Here is a 16,970-nt window from a genome sequence, read left to right on the forward strand (position 1 = left end):
AGCTGTGAGAGACAGAACAACAACAGGAAACCCCCCGAAACCCATCAGAGGGTAAATGGGCAAATTTAGCAGGGGATCAAATACATTTTCCCCCTCACTGTATCTGTATCTGCAAAGCTGTATGTATAGATCAACGTCTGGAACTGTATTACTGAAGCCTTATCTTCTGCAGCAGTAAACATTTTTGAACTTTAAGCTGGAACTGGGGGCAACTTTCTGCTACTTTAGATTCCCAGCACCTGGGAAGGGGACGAAAGAGGACGAGATGGTTGGACAATGTTCTTGAAGCTGCCAGCATGATTTTGACCCAACTGCGGGAGGCAGTTGAAGACAGGAGGGCCTGGCATGCTCTGGTCCAGGGGGTCACGAACAGTCGGACACGACTAAACAACAACAACAACAACAAGTTTATATTTATGATCAAAATGATGTGCTCCAGGATCACATTCTTGTAGCACTGCGACTTTTGAAAGACAATCATAATTTTTTCAATCTTCATAAAAAAATTAGGTGTTGACCCTTAAAACGGGGAAACATTCCATGCCCAGACTTGTGGTTAACTTTATGACAAAGTATGTATTTTCAGCTAATGCTAGGAATTAACTTGTGCAGATACCAGATGCTAATGAAGATTATTAGTTCAGGTACATGGCTTAAAACACGTTTCTATGGAGGTGGCTGTGTGGAATGCTAATACAACAGGATGATAAAATGAATTCATAGATATTGTGAACAGTCAAATGGCATACAAGAAGTAGCATCATTCCTTCCCAATCCCCTTTTGCATTCTCCAATGTAGCTTCTATAAAAAAAACCTATAGAAATGACCAGTACCTAGGTGATTGAGAAATGAGATTGTGCCATGCATTTTATCTACAAAATGATCGAAAGACTCCCTTATGACATGTGTGATGGAAACGGGGTTGGATGAAGCAGATGGGCCTGTCCTTGCCACTGCTTGTCCACCAGGTTTCTCATACGCACAGCAGCCCAGGTCATACGGGCGGGGAAGGGGGGGTTGCAGTGATTTTCAGGAAGTCACTAGTTTATAGTTAAAGCTATGGTTTTCCCAGTAGTGATGTATGGAAGTGAGAGCTGGACCATAAAGAAGGCTGATCGCCGAAGAATGGATGCTTTTGAATTCTGGTGCTGGAGGAGACTTAAGAGTCCTATGGACTGCAAGAAGATCAAACCTCTCCATTCTTAAGGAAATCAGCCCTGAGTGCTCACTGGAAGGGCAGATCGTGAAGCTGAGGCTCCAAGACTTTGGCCACCTCATGAGAAGAGAAGACTCCCTGGAAAAGACCCTGATGTTGGGAAAGATGGAGGGCACAAAGAGAAGGGGACGACAGAGGACGAGATGGTGGGACAGTGTTCTCGAAGCTACCAGCATGAGTTTGACCAAACTGCAGGAGGCAGTGGAAGACAGGAGTACCTGGCGTGCTCTGGTCCATTGGGTCGGACACGACTAAAGGACTAAACAACAACAAAAACAACAAGAAGTTTATACCAGGCATCCTATTGGGAAGACCCAGTTTTCAGATTGCATGTTCTGGAAGTTGGGCAATAGAAGCAGTACAGGATGCCTTCTGGTGTACCGACTTCCCCACTGCACCAAGGATTTCCTGGCCAAGCTGCTTTAGGTCGTGGAGGATGTGCTCCTCGAGACACCTAGTTTGGTTGTCCTAGGGGATTTTAACATCCGTGCTATCACTTCCCTGGTTGACTCCCAGGCTGCAGATCTGGTTCTTCAGGGGCACCTGGACATTTAGGGGCACAGTTACCCCATTCAGGACCAGGGAGTCACCCCCATACTCCTGTGCCCTGTCCCCCCCCCGAAACAGTACTTCTGTCTTGTCGTGATTCAGCATCAATCTGTTAGCCTCCATCCATCCTCCAACCACCTCCAGACACTCACACAGGACCTTCACCACCTTCACTGGTTCCGATTTAATGGAGAGATAGAGCTGGATATCATCTGCATACTGATGAACACCCAGCCCAAACCCCTGATGATCTCTCCCAGCAGCTTCATATAGATGTTAAAAAGCATGGGCGAGAGGATGGAGCCCTGAGGCACCCCACAAGTGAGAGCCCAGGGGTCCGAACACTCATCCCCCCAACACCACTTTCTGGACACAGCCCAGGAGGAAGGAGGAGAACCACTGTATGACAGTGCCCCCAGCTCCCCTAGACAGTCCAGAAGGATGTCATGGTTTATGGTATCAAAGGCCACTGAGAGATCCTGCAGAAGTAGGAAACAGCTTTCATCTTTGTCCCTAGCCCACCGGAGATCATTGACCAGTGCGACCAAGGCAGTTTCAGTCTCACGGTGAGGCCTGAATCCCGATTGGAAGGGATCCAAATGGTCCACATCCTCCAGGTCCATGCCTGGAGTTGTTCCACAACCACTCAGCACAGTATACCTGAAGGAGCGTCTCCACCCCCATCGTTCAGCCCGGACACCAAGGTCCAGCTCCGAGGGCCTTCTGGCAGTTTCCTCCCTGTGAGAAGTGAGGTTGCAGGGAACCAGGCAGAGGGCCTTCTCGGTAATGGCTCCCACCCTGTGGAACACCCTCCCATCAGATGTCAAAGAAACAGACAACTATCTGACTTTTAGAAGACATCTGAAGGCAGCCCTGTTTAGGAAAGTTTTTAATGTCTGATGTTTTATTGTATTTTAATACAACCCCCAGATGGGCGGGGTATAAATAATAAATAACAAAGGTTGTGCATATGAGAATTTCTAGTTTGGAAAAAAGGCAAATAAGAGGTAACAGGATAGAAATTTGTAAAACTATGAATGGTAAAGAGAAAGTGGATAGAGAACAGCTTTTCTGCCTCTCTACTAAAACTAGAATGCCTGGTATCAAACAAAACCGAATGTTGGAAGACCGAAGGCAGACAAAGGCAAGTGTTGTTGCTGAAGGCACGGCTCATTAATTTTGATTTATTGCCTCTGTTGCTTGCCTGCTACTTCTCGTAACTTGGGCGTCCAGAACTGTCATGTCTTGAATGGTTATGCCATGGGAACATAGACAGAGCCCCAGTGCAAATATCTGGTCAGAGGTCTCAATAGTGAAGTAGAAGAAGAAAACCACCACAAAGCCAGCAACAGCACAAAGTACTTTGTTGTTCTTCCAACACAAGGAACAAGGCAATGACTTCTTGATTCTCGTTATCCCTGGGCTGTGGTGGTTGGGTTGCCAAGGGTTATTAGAAAAAAGGCTATGCAATCAAATAAAATAAATGAATTGAACCCCACCATTTCTCCCTGGGCTAATGACCTCTTGACACCTTCACTTATCATCTGTCAGGTTCATGAAAAGACACCCAATGGCTCATCACCCAACCCTGTTTGCTTTGTGGTCAGTTGTGTAGGGTTTGTTGGCTTCACCTTTGTCTCCCTACTGCATTGTCCTCTTCCTATAAATATGCCATGGGGTGGACAGCACCTGGCACAGGCTGCAAGAATCGCCCTCGACTCCAGATCAGCCACAGCAAGACAGTAGGAGAGAAGGACGCAGGTGAGACCCATCTACCTCTTTGCCTTTGCAACCCTCAAAACAGTCTTGTGTTTCCTGGCAGAGAAACGGTTCGTGAAAACAGGTCAGCACCGCCACAGACTCTGGGGAGAAAAGGATTCTCCACTGGACTAGAATGTATTTTACTGGAGGGAAGAGCAAGCCAATAAGGGAATGGGCACCCCTTCTGGGCCAGCAGGAACGGGGCAGGACTGGGAATGTAAGATGGCAGCGATTTCCATTACAGCCTGCATTCCTTGCAAGCAGACTTGTTTCCATTCTGCTGCAGTTCTGTCTCAGTATTTGTCGTACCTCTTGCCGTCCGCTGTTTAGCATCAGCTGTGTAACTATTTATGCAACTTATATCCATGCCAATGTGAAGGAAACATCAAAACAATGTAAAAGGGAAAAAGGAAAACCTCAAAAACATCGTTTCATATCATTTGTGAACTTAAAAAAATTTACTGCGATGTGGACTAATATCGATCACATTTGCTTTACTGGTTGCTGTTCCTGACCACAAACCATCTCAGGAGCTGTAGCAATTTCCGATTCCTTTTCTGTATTGGGCAAAGTTCTCCGGCATCACTGGGCAGGGCTTGGGGGTGGCAAAAAAAGGTTGAAACACAAAGGCTGAATCCCTGCAAGCAGGGGAGGAGGAAGGGGGGCGGTGGGGGCAGTCCGCCCCGGGTGTCACCACTGAGGGGGGTGACAAAATGGCATGCGGCACTCACCAGAGGGCTTGCAGTGCGCCTGAGCCACGCATCTCTCCTGGGAGTGACATGGTGGCTTGGGCACCCACAGGCTCCATGCTGCCCCAAATGGTCCGCCCGCTGCCTCCCCCTCAGCTGTAGGGCTGCTGAATGGGAGGAGGCAGGCAGATTTCTGTCTGCGTAGTTAGAAAATAAAACTCTTAGCATGTAGCTCATATTTCTCGTCCTTCCACATGCTGATGTATACTCTGCGTAATGGGGGAACATCAAAGGCTCAGGTCATTAATCAATGTCGGAAGGCTCGACCGGAGGAATAGCTCAGCCGAACGCAAGTCCGACAGATTCCTCGGAGGCCCCATGGAACATCCTGCCCTGGCTTGCCCAGTCCCATGGGGAGCTGGCCCCGCCCCTGGGCGCAGGTCATGAGCACCACCCCAGGTGCCCAATCGGCTTGCTCTGCCACTGCCTGCAAAGGCTTGTATGATCCCACACTGAGCCCCATAACTTCAGTGCAGAGCCAAGGCACAGGGTAAGCCGACCATTTTGGGCTGTTCCACTGGGAAGAAAGACGCATAACTGTGGCTGCTCCCCCTTCTCTGGAAACACAAGAAGTGGTTGTTGTTCCCCAGGTCTCTCTCTGTCCCCTGAAAGGTAGAAAAGAGAGGCAAAAAGGGGAGGAAAGAGGCAGTCCGTATATTAGCAAAAGTGGAAATTAATTTTAGGTGTTCCAGAAACAGAAACCAAACTGGGTGACTTTTCCCAGTAGATGTTCTCTTGTGGAATAAAGTGCCATATTCAGGGGGTGTAAAAGCCTCTTCTTCCAGTTTAGGGTCCTGGTGTTCAAAATGGTATTGCCCACAAAAGCACCTGGAGATTTTTCTTACAAACTGCAACACAGCTAACTTTGCTTTCCTTATGACTTGGAAAATACTGAACCTGTGCTGCAGCAATATTTGATGTTGTCAAAGGAGATGAGATAGTTTGGGTCTTATAAGCAACTTAGCATTGCCTGTTTTTTGAATTTTGAATGATCACAAGCTCAAAGCCCCAAAAATACACACACACCCGGCGCAGCACAATGGACCCATCATTTCTGGAAATGCCATGCCCTTAGCTGGGATGAATGTTGCTGACACTTTCTTTTCCCAGGAGAACCAGAAGATGGGGCAAGTTGTCTACCTTGGACTCTGCCTGTTGGGCTGCCTGATCCTGAACCCTTTGGCAGAAGGTGAGCATTAGTAGAAGGGGAAGAAGTGTTGGTGCTGACCTTGAAAGCCCTAAGCAGGCTTGGTCCAGTATACCTGAAGGAGCATCTCCACCCCCATCGTTGAGCCGAGACACTGAGGTCCAGCTCCGAGGGCCTTCTGGTGGTTCCCTCGCTGCGAGAAGCCAAGTTACAGGGAACCAGGCAGAGGGCCTTCTCACTTGTGGTGCCCGCCCTGTGGAACGCCCTCCCACCAGATGTTAAAGAGAGAGAAAAACTACCAAACTTTTAGAAAACATCTAAAAGCAGCCCTGTTTAGGGAAGCTTTTAATGTTTAATAGGTTACTGTATTTTAGTGTTTTGTTGGAAGCCGCCCAGAATGGCTGGGGGGACCCAGGGAGACGGGCGGGGTATAAATAAATTATTATTATTATTATTATTATTATTATTATTATTATTATTATTATTATTATTATTATATCACAAATCAGATGTGGAAAAGCCCCTGCTGGAGCTGCATAGACAACACTGTGCTGCAACCATTTTGGCAATAACTTTTGGGTTCCCATAAAGAGGGGTGTGAGCCGGTGTCAGGTCAAGGGGGAAAGCTTAGTATGGAAAGAGCCAGAAGTTACCTCCCGATTCCTAACGCCAGGGCTTCCTCGAGGGGCTCCATCTGTCAAGGAAAGGGTTGGTGGTCTGGGGCATCTATTCCATTCTCAATCCAATTCCTCACAGGTGCCGCCAATCGCACCCAGAGCTCTCGCGCTCACTGCCCTGCAGGAGGTATCTTCTACAGAAAGTACTGCTACCAGTATTTTAGCTCCAGCCGCTCGTGGGATGATGCCGAGGTAAGTTGGGGGAATGAGAAGAAATGAGAAAGTTACTAAGAACTTCACATAGCAAAAGACCAGAAACATACCTTTTGGGAATATTGAATAGTGATATTTCTAGAGAAAATACTAAATTATTTCTGTGGCGAGAATCCTGGTGGCTAAGTACTGGAAGGGTAACCAGGTACCGACCAAAGAGGAATGGTTATGTAAATTATGTGAATATTTGGAACTGGCCAAATTGACAGACATAATAAGACTAAAGCCAATGAATACAGTCAAGAAGGAATGGAAGTGCTTGAATGATTATTTAGAAAGACAATGTTCCAATGTAAAAATTTGGCTGTGTCTAGAATGACCTCATGAATGTAAAAGGGGAAACATACATATATGCATATCTATATATTAAGATGAAAATAATACTGAAATACAGATAAAATATTAAATGTGAAAGGAAATGTTGTGAGAGTGATGGAAGTCTATTACTACTATTATTTTGTAAAATAGTGTTTATTGTATTGAAATATTATACTTTTCTTTTTTTAAAAAAAGATATTTATTAATATTTTCAAAATATTACAAAATAGAGAAAGAAAAAAGAAAAATACAAAATAAAAATAGTTAAAAACAATTCAGTCTTTCAATCACTTATCTTTCATTTGCTTATTTCCCGGACCTCCTCATGCCTCCCTTTTCTGTATTCCAGTTCAGTTTGTTAGTTCAGCAAATCCCTCCCCTCTTTGTTTATCCTAGTCTTCAATCTTAGAGTATTGTAACATTAGATTTTTGCCTAATAATAGTCCATTTTTTCATATTCCGTTATAACATTACAGCTGAAAACCACTTAGTTTCTATCCAACATCATTCTAACATTCATTAATTTTACAATATTTCTGTAAATAGTCTTTGAACTTTTTCCAATCTTCTTCCACCGACTCTTCTCCCTGGTCTCGGATTCTGCCAGTCATTTCTGCCAGTTCCATGTAGTCTATCACCTTCATCTGCCATTCTTCCAAAGTGGGTAGATCTTGTGTCTTCCAATACTTTGCAATAAGTATTCTTGCTGGCATACATAAAGAAAGTTCTATCCTTCTTTGGCACCAATTGGCCAACTATGCCCAGGAGAAAGGCCTCTGGTTTCTTCAAGAAGGTATATTTAAATACCTTTTTCAATTCATTATAGATCATCTCCCAGAAAGCCTTAATCCTTGGGCATGTCCACCAAAGATGAAAGAATGTATCTTCAGTTTCTTTACATTTCCAGCATTTATTATCGGGCAAATGATAGATTTTTGCAAGCTTGACTGGGGTCATGTACCACCTGTATATCATTTTCATAATATTCTCTCTTAGGGCATTACATGCCGTAAATTTCATACCTGTGGTCCACAACTGTTCCTAGTCAGCAAACATAAAGTTATGTCCAACATCTTGTGCCCATTTAATCATAGCAGATTTCACCGTTTCATCCTGAGTATTCCATTTCAACAGCAAGTTATACATCTTTGACAAAATCTTAGTTTTGGGTTCTAATAGTTCTGTTTCTAGTTTTGATTTTTCCACCTGGAAGCCAATTTTCTTATCCAAATCGTATGCCTCCATTATCTGATAATAATGAAGCCAGTCTCGCACTTTGTCTTTTAATTTCTCAAAACTCTGCAATTTCAATTTGTCTCCTTCTTGTTCCGAAATTTCCCAATATTTCGGCCATTTGGCCTCCATATTGAGCTTTTTCTGAGCCTTTGCTTCCATCGGTGACAACCACCTTGGGGTTTTGTTTTCAAATAAGTCCTTATATCTTATCCAGACATTTAACAATGCTTTCCTAACAATATGGTTTTTAAATGCTTTATGTGCTTTAACCTTGTCATACCACAAATATGCATGCCACCCAAAGACGTTATTGAAACCTTCTAAATCCAAAATGTCTGTGTTCTCAAGAAGCAGCCATTCTTTCAACCAGCAAAATGTTGCTGATTCATAATAAAGTTTGAGGTCTGGCAGGGCAAATCCACCTCTGTCCTTTGCATCAGTTAATATTTTAAATTTTATTGTGGGCTTCTTGCCCTGCCAGACAAATCTAGAAATATCTCTCTGCCACTTCTTGAAACAGTCCATTTTGTCCAAGATTTGCAGTGATTGAAACAGAAATAACATTCTTGGCAATACATTCATCTTTATAGCAGCAATTCGACCTAACAAGGAAAGCTTCAAGTTTGACCATATCTCTAGGTCCTTTTTCACTTCTGACCAACATTTCTTATAATTGTCTTTAAATAGGTTTAAGTTCTTAGCGGTCATATTAACCCCCAGGTATTTTACTTTCTTAACCAATGTTAAACCTGTCTCCTTCTGAAACCTCTCTTTCTCAATCGGTATTAAATTTTTCTCAAGCACCTTAGTTTTTAACTTGTTCAACTTAAATCCTGCCACATGACCAAATTCTTGAATCAATTCTAATACTCTTTTAGTACTAGATTCTGGCTCCTGTAACGTCAATACTAAGTCATCTGCAAAAGCTTTCAATTTGTACTGTTTGGCTCCAACCTGTAAACCTTTAATCAGACGGTCCCTTCTGATCATATTTAGCAGAACCTCCAGGACCGAAATAAAAAACAAAGGGGAAATTGGGCAGCCTTGTTGTGTCCCTTTCTCTATCTTAAATTCCTCTGTCACCACATTGTTAACTATTAGTTTAGCCTTTTGTTCTGAGTAAATTGCACTTATACCATTTTCAAACCCTTGACCAACCCCCATCCCCTGAAGATTTTTCTTCATGAAACTCCAAGAAATATTATCAAAGGCTTTCTCCGCATCTACAAAAATTAAAACAGCTTTAGTATTAATATTCACTTGCAACATCTTCAAAATGTTGATTATATTCCTCGTGTTGTCAGGCAAGTGTCTACCCCGGAGAAAGCCAGCTTGGTCTTTATATGTCTCCTCCACTAATATTTTTTTTAACCTTTTAGCCAAAATATCTGCAAAAAATTTATAATCCACATTAAGCAGGGATATGGGGCGGTAGTTCTTAAGTTGTGTCTTTTCAGACTCATTTTTCAGTATTAGTGTAATATAAGCTTCCTTTCACGACTCTGGCGCTTTTTCCCCCTCCAAAATTTCATTGCAGACCTCCTTTAGTGGTTGAATTATCCAATCCTTCAAGCACCTATAATATTTTGAGGTTAAGCCATCAGGCCCTGGAGATTTGCCCAACTGCATGTTCTGGATGGCACCTTCCACCTCCTGTTCTGTTATTTTGTAATTCAACATTAACTTATTTTCTTGAGAGATTTTTTGAATTCCTTTTGTTTTTAAAAATTGGTCTAAATCACACTCTTTCTGTGGCCCTTGTGTATATAACTGTTTAAAGTACCTCTGGAAGCATTTTCTAATTTCCACTGGATTCTGGATGTTCTTTCCTTCCACTTCCAAGTTGGTAATGGTGTTAATTTTTTGTCTTTTTTTCATTTGCCAAGCTCACAATTTTCCCCATTTATTGGCCGATTCAAATGTCCTTTGTCTCATCTGTTTAATTCTCCATTCTATTTCCTGATTCATCATCTTCATATATTGAACTTGGTATAACTTTATTTCTCTCAGAATCTCTTGTGACTTTGGTTTCGCTCTCAGTTTCTTCTCACCCTCTTTTATTTTTTCCAAAATTTTATCTTTTTTCTCATTTTGAGTTCTCTTTATTGCATTCTGTTGAATGAGAAACCCCCTCATAACTGCTTTTCTTGCGTCCCAGATTACTTTTTTTTTCTATGGTAGTGTTCATATTTATCTCAAAATAGTCTCTCAAGGTTTTTTGGGCCTTCTTGGTAACTTCTTGACAAGGTGTCATTCATCCTCCATCTGAAGGAACCGGCAGATGTTAATTTCATCTCCATTTTCACAGCATTACGGTCGGAGCAAGTTTTAGGGCAAATTTCCACTTTTCGAGTCTTAGGTGCCAGTCCTCGAGTTATCCAGATTTGGTCAATTCTTGTCCATGTCATTTTGACTTCAGAGAAGAAGGTCCCCTCTCTGCCCAAGGGATTCTTTATTCTCCATATGTCAATCAAGTCCATATTGTCAGTCATCTCAAAAAAGGTTTTTGGTAGTCTGCCATCTTTGGTAACTACCTGTCTCTGTGACTTGTCCATATTTGTAGATACCACTCCATTCATATCTCCCATCATAATAATGTTGTAATCCATATAGTCTAACAATGTCTAACATGCAACTTCTTAAAAAATTCAGGTTTCCCCTCATTTGGTGCATATACTCCTACTATCAAGAATTTTTCTCCTTGTGTTCGGATTTCAATTGCCACATATCTTCCTTGGTCATCTATTAAAATAAATTTCGGTGATAGGCTCTCTTTCGCGTAAATTACTACTCCTCTCTTTTTAACCTTGTCCGATGAAATAAATTCTTGGCCCAATCTTTTATTAATCAGTACTTTCCTATGAAGCCTTATCACATGTGTTTCCTGCAAGCAAATCAAGTCCAATTGTTCCTTTTTCAATAAATGAAAGACTTTTTTCCTTTTCTCCGGGGAGTTAAATCCGTGAATATTCCAACTTAATAGTTGCAGGGACATGGTGTATTTATTTTGCTTTTCCTCCAACTGCACCAAGTAATTGTTCTTGTTCTGTCGGTGGTATCGCCTTCTCTAACTTGTCCAGTCCCAAAGGTAGTGGTACTATGTCTTGTATTCCTGTTTTTAATGCTCTTGGCTCTTCTTCAGCTTCTTTTTGCAGGTCTTCTCCGTGTTCTTTCAGAAATTTTTCTTTATCTTCCACTGATCTTATTTTAAACTTTTTCCCTTTAAAGGTAAAAGATAGGCCTTGGGGGAATTCCCACCTAAAGATGGTTCTGTTTCCTCTTAGCAGGGCCACTAGATCTCCGTAGTTGGACCTAAGATCCAAAAGATGTTTAGGGATGTCCTTAAATATCTCCACTCTTGATTCACCTATTTCCAAGGTCTTCTGGAAGTGCAGACTTAATATTCTGTCTCTCTCCTCTCTTGATAGGAGGGTAATCAAACAGTCTCTCACCCTGTTCTTTCTCCCCCCTCTTCCAAGTCTGAAAGCACTTACTATCTTAAAATCTAACTTGTCCGAGTCTAAATTCCAAAAGTCTGCGAATTCCTGCGTAAGAAAATCAATCAAACTGTCTTTCTTAAGTTCAGGTACAGCCCTGATCCTTAGATTTATCTGTTTTTCTTTTAATTCAATCATAGACAGCAATGACTTGTGGTCCTCAAGCTGTCTACAAATCGGTGGTATCTTTTCCTCTATAGCCAATGCTTTTTCCTTGGCTTCTTCAGCTGTTTTTCGAGTCAGAGTAGATTCCTGCAGCAGTTTCTCAATAGATTCTGTATTTGAGTTCACCTTCTGCCCCAAGTTATTGATGCTTGACGTGTTTTGATCAATTGTAGTTGTCACTTCAGCAACTTGTTTGCTTAATTTTTCCAAAGATTCAAAAATTTTATCTAGTGCTGAAGCTAGACCCACCTTCAGATGCCATTCCTTTCGGTGTCACCTGGGCTGGATCTTCCCCTGGTGGGGCAGGGAGGCCGGATGCTGACGGTCTACGCTGCTGCATTCTAATTTTACCTGATCTTGTTGTTTTTTCCTGACTCGAGTCTGCCATAACACTTTATCTAAGGATCAAGGTCAATCCCACAGTTACTTGTTTTGTAGTGGAAAATTCCCCTTGGCCAGTTTAAAGTGGAAAATTCCCTGGCCAATTGTGGCAATTTCAAAGTTCCTCTAGGGGGACACAGTAGCAGTCCAGACTTGGAACAATAAAGTAGCTTTTCCAACTTTCAGAAATCCCCCCGTTAACCAAAAAAAGCAACAGTTTCAGGTCCGGGGAGACCCTTCAGAGCCAAAGTATCTCTCTTACAGAGTTAGCTGTCAAGTGGTTGCATTATCCTTTAACGAAATATTATACTTTTCTTTATTCTTTTACTGTCTACTTTTCTTTGCATTTCTCCCCTTTTTCTTCTTTATTCCCCCCCCCTTTATATTGTTCTTTATGCATGGTTTGGTATTGATGTATTTACTTTCCAATAATAAAAAAGGAGTTGTGAAAACAGAGAGAGAGAGAGAGAGAGAGAGAGAGAGAGAGAGAGAGAGAGAGAGAAGAGCAAGGGCCGACTCCTTGGGAATCCTGGCTCTGGGCAGCATCTCACTGGTTTCCCCCTTTCTTCTCTCTGCAGGTCAGCTGCCAGAGGAGACATGGGTCCCAGCTGGCCTCCATTCTTTCTGCAAGGGAAGCAAATGTGGTTTACAGTTACCTGCGACAATATGGCTCCAGCAATGTCTGGATCGGCCTGGTAGCTCACCGTGGTATTTCGGTAGGTGCCTTTAGGACTCTCTGAAGACGCTGACTGTATGAGCTCCTCAGCTCCCTTGAGCTCCTTCAGCTGTAGCTCACCGGCTCTCACTTCACTCTGAAGCCACCTCCTTCCCCAAACATCAAACCTTGAAGTCCTCATTTGGAGATGGCATTATTTCTCAGAGTGGCTCTGTGGGAGGTTCTGGAACTCCAGCTCCAGATCCTCGTTGTCTTTCCTCCTTCCCAACTCTCATTGCGCTATCTATAAAGTCACAGATTCTGTGACATCTCCCCACCACTGTACAAATTGTCAGTCCCCTTTCATCTTTATGGCTCCAGCCGCTGGAGACTCAAACTAACCCCTTGGCCTTGTCAGTTGCGCTGATTCCCCAGCTGTGTCCTCTCTGGGGATATGGGGAGCAATGGGCTTGCATTACCCTTTTATCACAAGACCTTCCTTTCTCCTTCTCTCTCTCCAGAATATGAACTGGGAATGGAGCGATGGATCTGTCTTCTCTCAACCCCTCTGGGATGGCCGGAGCATCAGCAACTCAATCTCTTCAGAGGAATGTGTCTCCATTTCTTATTCAGGTATGCAGGAAGAGAGACTGGGGAAGGAGGAGGAAAACCCATTCCATTCAAGGAATAGGTAAAGGGGCCCCTGACCATTAGGTCCAGTCATAGCCGACTCTGGGATTGTGGAGCTCATCTCGCTTTATTGGCCAAGGGAGCCGGCGTACAGCTTCCGGGTCATGTGGCCAGCATGACGAAGCTGCTATAGAGAGGAACTAAAACCAGGCAGAGAGGGACGCGGGTGGCGCTGTGGGTTAAACCACAGAGCCTAGGACTTGCCGATCAGAAGGTCAGCGGTTTGAATCCCCACGATGAGATGAGCTCCCTTTACTCGGTCCCTGCTCCTGACCATCTAGCAGTTCGAAAGCATGTCAAAGTGCAAGTAAATAAATAGGTACCACTCCAGCAGGAAGGTAAACGGTGTTTCCATGTGCTGCCCTGGTTCGCCAGAAGTGGCTTAGCCATGCTGGCCACAGGACCCAGAAGCTGTACGCTGGCTCCCTCAGCCAGTAAAGCGAGATGAGCGCCGCAACCCCAGAGTCGGCTATGACTGGACCTAATGGTCAGGGGTCCCCTTTACCTTTAAAACAAAGCCATCCTCAGACACTCTGAATGTTGCAATGCAGTTCTCCAACCAAGTGTGCGCAAAAACACATATACTTCCAGTGTGCTTTAAAATGCTAACATCTGCAAAAGTAACATGCAAAGGTTCCTTGTATTGGGGGAAATTGCTTTGCAAAAACACGTCGATTGGTTGAAAATGGCCTTAAAAACACTGATGAATGTTCAGGAGGAGCTAAAATACGGTAACCAGACCCACCAAGAATCACAAACTGTTGTGGAAATATAGAGAACTCAAGAATGGGAAAATGGGAAACTGACAAAAAATGAAAAGGACAGACTTACTTATTCCTGTGCAGAAAGGGCTTGGGAAGGAAACTGAGGACGGGGAGAGATGGGGCCCCAGAGAGAGAACCCCACTAGTTTCCTCTTTCTACTTGGCACTTTGTATCACCTGGGCTGCATTTTTGTTTTTGAACTGTCACCTCCACTGGGGTCGGTGGGCAAAGTCTAGAGTGGTTCTTTGTCCCAGAATAGGGCACAGGGAACTCTGCCCTATGGAAAAAGTTGGAACTTAATTTAAATGCAGAATTCAGCTTTTTGATGGGCGGCTTCAGTGAAGTTTCATTCATGCAGGCGTGGGGAATGCTAGAAAACATCTCAACCATCACAAAGATCTCACAAACCAAGGGTTCCGTATGACACACAAACACACCCTACTGGCAAAAGCAGAATGGCTTGTTCAAAATACTTCTGCTTACGTATTTATCAAATCTCTTCGTTGCTTTTGCTCGTAATTGTCTCCCTCTCCAAAACAGGGAAGGAAATACTTGATTTACTCAAAAGGAAGTCTACATTCTCTCTCAATTTCTGGACACTCCCTAACATTCTCTCTCAACCTTCTGCCCTGCAGGTTCCCAGAAATGGATCCAGCGTTCCTGTACAACTACCTTGCCATACCTTTGCAAATACAAGGCCACCTATTAGGCCTGAAACCCTGGGCCTGAGAGGAACACCCAAAGACCTCCAGCTTCCCAACAGGTCCAAGGCCAGCCCGCTTTCATAACTACTCTGTCCACCTGCAGGAAATCTATTCCCCCCCCCTCCTCTATTGGCCTGGAGCAGAAAAAACAAGAGGGGCTTCCCCAAGTAAATCCAATTTGGACTCTTGAGTCCACTAAGACCTAGCCAAATCCAGAGCTTGAGGGTGTGAGCAACAGTACATCCCCCCCCCAAACTGGGAAATTTGCTCCATGAGATATGAAACCTGTCTCCCTTTTCTGCAGAGATGAGATGCTTTTGTGGACTGGTTAGCTGAGTAAACGAAGCTTTCCTTGTGCTTTGCAAAGTGATGGGGCCAACTTTGGAACCCCCTTTCCCAGACCACATCATGGAAATGCAAACCTTTGCAAGCTGTCTGCTCTCCCTCTCTCTGGCCAGCTCCCGTCTTCCTCCATAGTGACAATAAACCTCATTCTGTGCATGCAATTCTGCGTCCATGTCCTCTGTATTCTTGAAATAGTTGTTTATTGTGACATTCAGATCCCACCTCTCCCCCCTCCAAAGGTCCATGTGGCAGGCATGGTTCTCCCTCGACCCCATTCCATCCTCACTACAGCCCTGTGAGGTAGGCCAAGCTGAAAGATCACGATTGGTCCAAGATCACCCAGCAGGAGCATCGTAGCTGTGTGGGGATTCGAACCCTCATCTCCCAGGTCCTATGAGTGCTAGAGCCAGAATGCCACACAGGCCATGGGGGGGCGGGTGTTCCAGCCTTAGGATACCAACACAAGAATCTGGGGTCCTGCCTTTGCTGCTTCTGTAGGGATCCCCAACCAGCCATCAAAACATTTTAATGTATTCCTTAATCTTTCTTATTCCTAATTATTATTATCATTATCATTATCATTATCATTATCATTATCATTATCATTATCATTATCATTATCATTATCATTATCAAACATGCCCTCCTAAGATTCAGGGTTTGGGAGCACTTCAGTCGGAGGAAATGAGGCACTCCAGCAACAACAAAATTCCTTCCACACCAGCCTAGTTGCTCCAAGCTCAGTCTAGCTAAGCAGTGGCGAACCTATGGCATGCATGCCAGAGTGGGCACTCAGAGCCCTCTCTGTGGGCACACTAGCCATCTCCCCTGCAGGGCCATTCCTGGGTGGTTACAAAGTGGGCTCGCCCCCTCAAGCCCCTCTGGGTGGGAATTGCCGCCCACATAATTGTCAGGTGCAGTTCCGCATCCGCCAATCAGCTGATTTCCAGCTGTTCCGCTCCAACCCCCCATTGTGTTTGGTGTGATTGGTCAGTGCCGCTATCAGGAGATAGTAAGCAACGTTACTGCATGCGTTAGTTGGCTGCGTCAAGGACTTTTCTGTAATGCAGTGGTACCTCGGGTTACAAATGCTTCAGGTTACAGATTCTGCTAACCCAGAAATTGTTGTTTAGTCATTTAGTCATGTCCGACTCTTCGTGACCCCCTGGACCAGAGCACGCCAGGCCCTCCTGTCTTCCACTGCCTCCCACAGTTTGGTTAAACTCATGCTGGTAGCTTCGTATCTTAGTAAGAAATGACGAAGTTGTCTGTGGCGACCCAGCGCCATCCACTGAGTCCACAGTGTACGCACACCAAATCACAAGTTGAATGACCTTATTCCAGTGGTTTCCAAACTTTTTTCAAAGAGGGCCAGATTTGATGAAGTGAAGGGCCATGAGAGCCAACCAAAGTTGTTGACCTTTGAAGTTCTTGAGCTTTTTTTTTTTTTTTAGGACTGAAGTTCTTGACCTTTTTTTTTTTAGGATTGAAGTTGTTGAGGTCTTTTTTTTTAGGATTTTACCCCACAAAATAAACCGCCACAGAGACTGGATTACTTTATTCCTTGGATGGGGGGAGGGAGCCTCTGCCCGCAAACAGATCAACAGCAGGCCCTGCTTTCTTATTGGCCTCATTGTGTTACCTCTGATGGGAGACACAAGGGATGAATTTTACCTGGATGTCTCGTGTGTGTGTGTGTGTGTGTGTGTGCACAAAAGTCAGAGCCCCATTTTTTCCCGTAACTCAGGAGTCACAGAGTCCAAGCCGCTGCTCAATGTGCACCAGTACCTAAAACACGGACGGGTCTAATCTCGCGACGTGGGGTGGGGGAGGGAAGGATTTTGCAATGTAAACATTGTGGGGTGGGGGACCCCACTTTGCAAGTGGATTGCCGGGATCAGC

General features: G+C 44.1%; 1 protein-coding gene across 1 annotated transcript; it reads left to right on the forward strand.

Moving 5' to 3' along the window:
* Positions 1 to 5,311: 5,311 nt before the first annotated feature.
* On the forward strand, positions 5,312 to 15,229 carry LOC310687016 (lithostathine-like). The gene is made up of 5 exons (XM_083461635.1): positions 5,312 to 5,465; positions 6,180 to 6,292; positions 12,489 to 12,626; positions 13,087 to 13,198; positions 14,655 to 15,229. Exons 1-5 carry the CDS (start codon positions 5,342 to 5,344, stop codon positions 14,726 to 14,728), a joined length of 561 nt encoding a protein of 186 aa, XP_083317761.1. The 5' UTR covers positions 5,312 to 5,341; the 3' UTR covers positions 14,729 to 15,229.
* The last annotated feature ends 1,741 nt before the right edge of the window (positions 15,230 to 16,970 follow it).

This window comes from Podarcis liolepis, assembly GCF_965112155.1.
Source record: "Podarcis liolepis genome assembly, chromosome: 10".
Lineage (NCBI taxonomy): Eukaryota > Metazoa > Chordata > Lepidosauria > Squamata > Lacertidae > Podarcis > Podarcis liolepis.

Excerpts from the sequence above, each read along its gene's own strand:
- LOC310687016 (XM_083461635.1), top strand. The coding sequence starts at position 5,342 with ATGCCCTTAGCTGGGATGAATGTTGCTGACACTTTCTTTTCCCAGGAG. Across the intron at positions 6,293-12,488 it reads GCTCGTGGGATGATGCCGAG|GTCAGCTGCCAGAGGAGACA; the intron begins GTAAGTTGGGGG and ends TTCTCTCTGCAG. Across the intron at positions 12,627-13,086 it reads TAGCTCACCGTGGTATTTCG|AATATGAACTGGGAATGGAG; the intron begins GTAGGTGCCTTT and ends CTCTCTCTCCAG.